The sequence below is a fragment of the Zerene cesonia genome, chromosome 12, assembly GCF_012273895.1.
Source record: "Zerene cesonia ecotype Mississippi chromosome 12, Zerene_cesonia_1.1, whole genome shotgun sequence".
NCBI lineage: Eukaryota > Metazoa > Arthropoda > Insecta > Lepidoptera > Pieridae > Zerene > Zerene cesonia.
Genome location: NC_052113.1, coordinates 6589721 through 6597696, shown reverse-complemented (window position 1 = coordinate 6597696; position 7976 = coordinate 6589721). Strand labels below are relative to the sequence as shown.

General features: G+C 30.9%; 1 protein-coding gene across 1 annotated transcript; it reads left to right on the top strand.

Moving 5' to 3' along the window:
- The first annotated feature begins 1353 nt into the window (after positions 1-1353).
- Positions 1354-5157, top strand: LOC119830970. The gene is made up of 3 exons (XM_038354162.1): positions 1354-1406; positions 1848-1978; positions 4985-5157. Exons 1-3 carry the CDS (start codon positions 1354-1356, stop codon positions 5155-5157), a joined length of 357 nt encoding a protein of 118 aa, XP_038210090.1.
- Positions 5158-7976: the final 2819 nt, after the last annotated feature.

Genomic DNA, 7976 nt, shown 5'->3' with positions numbered 1-7976 from the left:
TGTTATATAAAATTCAAGTGTCTATCATGAAGATATATCCCGTTGACCATACCATCTTCTATTCCTCTGCCAGAAGTGTAGTCAACGTAGCAATAGTTGTAACCGAGGCCAATTCCAACACACAACATAAATATTAAGGTTGAAACAAGACACGAGACAACAGCTACCGCAGCACAGCATGCCGAGAGTCTGAAAATTAAAGAAACCAACTATCATCATCATTGTCCTATGGACCTCCTATGGACGTGGACCACCTATGAGGGTTCAGACCATAATCCACCACGCTGGCCAAGTGCGAGTTCGTTAAAAATGTAATTTTGATTTTGAGATTCTGGACATGGTTTCCTCATGATGTTTTCTTTCACCGTTTCGCGCAATGGCGGGTGGTAATCAACTATTATGTATTAAAGTAAAATTTCTTCACCTACCGTTCAAATATAATAAAACAATTCGTAATTAGAAAAAATGCCGCTTGAACATGCAATTTATCGTGAATTTACTGTAAAAACCCCGTATTCATTAATTATTCAACGAAGAAATAATATCAAAAATTATTAACAATAATAAATAGAATATCTCAATTCTTTTTTTTTGCGTTTTCCTTAGAAACGTTTATTTAAACGTTTCCATTTAAAACCATCACAGTAACTAGAAATTATTCTAATTATTCTCAGCCGTTTTTAAATGATAAAGATGTTTATTTAAGGCTAATTTCATTAATCATTTTGAGCGGTTTATAAGTTTATGAGTATTAAATCCCACTATTGTAAATAGTTCATCACTTATCATCCCTTGAAACTGTATGAGCATTTGCTCATGCGGTTTTTATCGAATAATGAGACAATTTTTAAGAATTCAACATTTTGATATAGAAAGTAGAAAGTGGGTTTGTAATAGAGATAATTTATCGCTAAATATAATTTACTTACTTTTCAAAAATATAAGTCAAATTTCCGAAACAAGCTAATATTGCAGAACAATGGCACATTATTTACTTTAGATAAAATAAGTAAATATAAAGTTTAAAAATATAGTAAAAAATAAAATATTTAAAATCTATACGTCAAAAGCTAGCCATAATCACGAGAACATAGCTAAAAGAGAGGAGAGAGAGATCTTTGCAACATGTTTTAAGTTTTTTTTTTTATTTGAAATTCAACATTATATTGCTTTGATTTGTTCCCTTTTAGTAAAACGTCATTATAAATATCCTTAATTAAATAAACAAATTAAAAAAAACATTTTAATACATTTTTTATAACTGTCTGAAACATATATTTAAAAAACGGATCCTTGGTTTGATCTGTCATGTCAACTATTTTTTGATATTCATATTTTTAAAAGCTTAATAATATGACAAACTATACGATTTTAAAGACTGAAAATTTACCAGAGTCCTTAAAAAAGTAAGTTTTTTTCTTGGAAAAGTTTAAGTTTTATAAACCAACCGAATGCATATTTTAATATTCAAAGTAGGTACAATAGCGACCACGACCACTTTCTAACACTTAAACTAAATTACAGCTAAATGCTTTCATTTTCCATTAGAATAATATCATTGTCACTGAAACAAAGCTGTTTTGATAAGTAAATTTAAAATAGAAAGTTGTTTTCTAGATAATGTTTGGTTATATACTTGAAAGCTACCTCAGAGCAATAATTTACACAGAACTATCATCACAAGACTGTAATCGTGATATAAAATAAAAACAACCGTTTTCTACTAACGCATCAACTTATGACTATGTCTGGAAACAAACAGAGAAACTTAAAATTTACATTAATATTTCTCCATATTTCGGTCGTTTTCTTGAAATTTTCTAAATTTATATTAACTATGATTACAGTAAGCCAAAATGGATGGTATGTGTCATATGCACTGCAGCCCTAATTGTCATGATTATGTCTGCTATAGCTGTAGGCGTGTTTATTGGATACACCTACTGCTATGTGGAACACCAGAGTGGACTGAACGCAGGTTAATATTTAACCGATAACACACATATTATAATAACGTACTAATTCCTGTATAACTGATATGCAGTAAGACAAGGGTATGCCATGAAATGAATTGTGTCATGCTTTCATCTGAAAAACTTACAATTACTTATGGTATATGTAGTAAATTATTATAATTATAAGACTTAAGCTTACACCTAGTGCTAAAACGAAGGCCAGTATATGAGTATTATACTAGCTGACGTAGCTGATGCTATTGTTATGGTATCTATTAAAAATTTTGTGAAAGAATATAGAGGACGCATACATTATATATACGCATATATTATTATTATCGATGTTAATTTAATTCTTGTGATTAAAAAATCATGCCGAATGGTAAGCAAAGAATAACGATGAAGAAACAATACATTACAGATGTGTTAATAAAAGGAAATTCTAGAAAAGAATATTCAATAACTCAGTTAGGAAAATCTGGCGTGTTAAATTTTGTCCATAAATATCGCATGATGTGCATTTATTAAAATCAATGGGACTAAATTCCATTTCGATCATCACAAAGTAATGCCATAAAATTTGTATCCCGCTTTCAAATCCAATTGAGTCCAATTTGATCGGTAAAGACATTTTCACAGGCCGCTCGAGTTAGATGAAATGTCGATGATACAAAAGCCGCAATAACATAAGGCGACGATGTTAAGACTTAAACTATGAATGTTATTAAATAATTAATTAATAAATACACGCCTTGTAACCTAACTGTACGCCCACAGGGTCCCTTTTAATCACTCTGTAACCTCATTTCATAGTTAAATAGAGAAAGCGTTAATAATTAATTATTCATACCATGAAACTTGTAACAGGAATAAAATACACATCCAGGAATAAAGAGAAAAGCTTTTTATTATAATTGTGACCATATTTATAAAAGAGACCGTGGCTTTGTAAAATTCTAAGTCATTTAATTAGTATCATTGTAGTTAAAACTCTTTGGTCATACTTAAATGTATTTTTTATCCCAACGAGCTAGCTCAACGGGATACTATTTAAATTCAAAGTTATATCTAAAATAGTAAAATTGTGAAAAGGAAATGTTTATTTCAGAATACCTTCCTGCAATTATTCTTTCGTATTCTCAATGCAATATCTACTAACATATTATGAATGAAAGTGTTTATTTAAAATTTGTGGTCTACCCGGCTTCGCCCGTGCTACCTAAGCCTATGGCATTCAGGGATCACGTACATAGACAACGGTGAATTAATTTATTAAATCGGTACAATATTTCCCGAGATTAGCGCGGAAAAACAAATAAACTATTCAGTTTTATGTTATTAGTATGGATTGGCGATATAAGGCGTTCTTATTCAAGTTAATTATCAATTAATTCGAATTAATAAATAAAAAAAAACGTGTGATGCACGTCATGGAAATGTAGATTAAAAGAGAACAGACTAATTTGTGCGGATCTGCCAGATTAATACTGTTATATACTGATATGTGTACATATTATTATTCTATTGGTAATGTTATGTTAGGTACATTCAAGTCCCTTAATCCGATCAAATTAGACCTTTTAGACATAGCAGTGAAGATACTATAATTTAACAATTAACATGACAACCGACCATTTTTAGTTGGATGCAAATTACATAAGTGCTTGATCGATAGCAGTTTAGATTCTTTGTCACTATTGTTAGGTCTTGCGACATGTCTTTTTGCCAAATCAAAGGTCAAACACATGACCATTCAATATACTAATTTTTTATTTTACCGAAAACTTCTCAAGTTTATCTTTAATAAGATCCTCCTTAGACAATAACAAACAACAAGAAAAAGTAAGAAGCAGAGAGTCATTTTGATGTAGATATAGAGATTATCAATAAACTTATAGAAAACTTGCTGACCTGGCAAACGCATTTCTACATTACTCTTATAATTTAAGGGTATGCAAAATAGATGTTACCCGATTCTCAGACTTACCCGGTATGTACACAAGATTTCATAATAATCGGTCCAGTCATTTTGGAGGAGTATGGGAACGAACAATGTGATACGAGAATATTGTATATTAGGAGATTATCAGCATATCTTATTTAAGTAGTAAAGCTTAGCCCATATTAAATATTGATATTAGATATGAATTATGATGAACATAATTCGTATTTAATAATTGTTTAACTCGGTAAGATAATAGAATTAAATAGCAGTAACAAACATTCGGTTCTTCAATTCAATCACCATAGCAGTAACGTAATCCCAAACATATTAATCTCATTACGACATACGTCGGCGATTCATGCTTTAACAATTATCCATGTCAATCAACTTCTGCTCCATTAACAATAATTTAGTTCTCATCCAGGGTTCAGAGTTCGAACCCGAACTATGCCGTTAATATATCGGTCAGCTTTGTCCATTATGGACTTGATTACTGTTTGCGGAATAATGATTAAATAACGACAAATTAATTTCTATTCAGTGTCGTTCCTTCTTCTTCCTGGATCTGTGTTCAACGATTTTCATGATTAATTACTTAGGTTTATATGGCTTTTTTATATGTTAAAGATTGTTTGTATTTGGTTTATTATCAAAATAAATATAACTGTAGTAACTAAGTATGTAATATTTATAACTTTTTATAACGTTGCGTTTATTTTTATAATCGTTTCATTAGACAATCCTAGGTCTTTTCTATCCCAAATGTAAATCAAATCCTACATAACATGTCTTTAAATGTTTTCTAAAGCTTAGGAGTCTAAAGGTTCGTTTTACAAGATTAAACCTCATTGTCTGGTAAATGGCAAAATTATTTCAATATCTTTGAAGAAGAATTGGCAGGTTCTTAACGCAATATTAAAAATTACATTTTTTTATTTTTTACCAGTATAGAGTATCTAGGTATACTAAGAAGGTGTTCAATTAGACTTGAGAAAATTAAAATTCCTAGAACTTGAAGCTGTTTACTATTCACAAGCAATTCGTTTGTATGATATATTTTATTTTTATTGATATGTCTTTTTAGGAAACATCACTCACTCAGCAGATATTCAAATATTCCGTGAAGATACGCCGGAAGAAGTTTATAAAAGGACAATAAATGGTGCTTCGAAATTATTTATATCAAAAATTATGAACATTGGTCACAATTTATGGGAAAATCAGGGATTCGTCGAAGTGAATACAATTCGAGTTTAATTAATTAATTATTTACATAGATAACAATGATCTCGTGTGCAACATACCTTCCAAAGAAAAGATTTTCAATAAAACTCAATTGCCCAACAACTATTTCAGTCTTTGAACATTGATCACTTTCTTTTGGTTTTATCTATAGTAAAGAACATTCATTCGTAATATGAATTCACTGTTTATATAAAATAGTTAGTGTAAACAGGCATGCTAAAATAGTACCACCACTCGATACTCCACATTTCGATTATCAAAAAATACCTCACGTCTGGTTCTTGACCATCATAATCGTGACTCGTGGCCCTTCCACATGTATATTAATCTACTCCTTGCCCTTCCACTATTTCTGTTTCGAGGTTAACAAACCGTTCACCACAGAGTACCCAAATTTCCCCGGAATAAAGGCTTAGAACCGCAGATATATTAACACATATTATTCTAGGCCTAGAATAGGCCTAACCTTATTATTTTTATCCATCGGTACTCCCTTACTAAGGTTATAAATGGAATTTTTTTTTACTTGTCTCTCTTCACGTCATAATGCTTTGGTTGTCATAAATTAAAATGAACCACATGGCAGGCACCGTCTTTCAATTAAGAAAAAAATCATAAAAATCGATTCACGTTAATTAACATTTGTGAGGTGACAAACAAAAAGAAACATACCTACGGTCAAATTAATAACCTCCTCTTTTGTTGAGTCGGTTGACAAAAATAGAAAAAAAAGGAAAACGTATTAATAACATTTACTTCTCGATAAATTCGTATGCTTATTTTAATGTATTTGCTAGTCAATTATTTATTTTTTAATTTTCCCTTTCCACGTCATAAATTAGGATATTTAATGGTATCGCAATCATTCTAAGAGCACTATTAAAAAGATTTTTTGAGTCAAAGAGGAAGGTTTTAGAGATTATTTAATGTCAATATTTGCTTATCCATAAATCTGAAATAAGAAATAACCAATTGATAAAACCGGTTGTAATAACCCACACGCGTATTAACCATTGAACAATAATTATTAGTGAAGATTTACCTTATTGTCTTATATCGTGTGAACAGTGTGGGTGTTTCCGAATAAATGGAGCTGTGTTTTAACTTAACTGTGAACATGTGATCTTTACTTCTGTGAAAGTATTTTAGTTTTTTAGCATAGAAATTCGAGTAAGGATATGGAAAATGGGTAAATTTTGAATTTCGAGGGGGTATTTTTTTCGAAATTTCATCTGCCTATAACATTTCACGTACAATTTTTAATCTAATGGCGTCGAAAAATTCAGTTATTTCACGACGTCTCTTCGGTGTACAATAAACTAATAGCGATCTCCAACAATTTATAGGCTAACATTTTTTTCCTTAAATCGATAGTTTAGGTATAGAAATGCCGCATTGTTTCAAACAACGCGTTTCGCGAGATAACTCTTTTCCATACCACTTAGAGTAATCCTAGCGTTATCTTGATGTGGTTTCCCCAGAAATTTGTTGGCAAATGTTCTTTACAGGGAAGAGAGGGAGAACACAACACCAGCTCACGCACATAATCAACTTTGCATGCACAATGCATCTATAAACATTACCATTGTACAAACTATGCTTGTTATATAGTATTTTCTTGTGTTTGATTTTACGCGAGTAATACATTAAGAAATTAAAGACTTTTTAACGGATTTTAAACGCGATTTATACATATACGCGACATGTTATTATACCGACGTTTCGAACACCTTACAGCGAGCGTGGTAATATAATATAATGAATAAATCGCGTTTAAAATCCGTTAAAAATAATTCTTAATCTTTAATTTCTATATGCTTGTTACAGTTATACCGAGACTAAAACTACACGATGGTTAATTATAGTGGAATATTTTTACAGTGAAACACTTTTATTTGTCCAAAGACCAAAGAGCGAATCGTTTGCGGAAACCCTTTGAGCGTTTTTAAATTGAGGTCCCGCTCATAGGTAATTGCTAACGTCCATTTTGCAACTTTTTCAAAAACGTTGATTACTTTCGTGACACCACACGACATAATTTAGTCTGGAATGTTCTAGGTCAATTAATGGTACTATTGCCTGTAGTAGGCCATCATTGGACAGTGGAGACAGAATAACATTTGCGATAACCATAAGACCTGTACAGTAATAATTAAGACTTACTATTATACTGTCTGTTACTAAATATACCTACGTCAGTTGTTTAAATTTTAAGATATTGTTAAACCGCATTACTGAATTATTATGATAGATACGATTTTGTAAAACCATCGCTGATGCGCTGAATGATATAGAGAATGTTGTTTGAAAATAACAAATAAACCAAGCAAAAGATATAGACCCTACGAGTCTTTGAATGGATGTTACGTATTTTAAATAATTTCAAACAATTTGGCTGATACAACTAACGTTTAGTGATATTCAAATATACTTTTCAAAAAAAAAAACTATAATTAAATTTGTATTTGGCGATTGCCTCATTTAAAAAACTAACGTCTACTGTGGTGCTTCTGTTTGAAATGAGTTTACTTTATATACCTTAACATTATAGAGAAATTTAATAAGTGCTCTCACTTTATAGTCATAAACAACTTGGTCACAACAGGATTAAGGGCAGTTTCGGAAGAATCTCGTCAAAGAATTTTATGGATTTCCTTTTCACTGAAGTAGGAGTGTTGATCATATTAATAAGTAGACGTTTAAGCGTAGGAAGACCTCCTACTAAATGTACAAATGATCTAATGGAAGGAACAGGAAGCAATCCGATTAACTCCAGGAATTAATAATGAAAAATGTTTTTGTAACATGATACATTAAAGACATATCTAAAA

Excerpts from the sequence above, each read along its gene's own strand:
- LOC119830970 (XM_038354162.1), top strand. The coding sequence starts at position 1,354 with ATGACAAACTATACGATTTTAAAGACTGAAAATTTACCAGAGTCCTTA. Across the intron at positions 1,407-1,847 it reads TTACCAGAGTCCTTAAAAAA|TAAGCCAAAATGGATGGTAT; the intron begins GTAAGTTTTTTT and ends CTATGATTACAG. Across the intron at positions 1,979-4,984 it reads CCAGAGTGGACTGAACGCAG|GAAACATCACTCACTCAGCA; the intron begins GTTAATATTTAA and ends ATGTCTTTTTAG.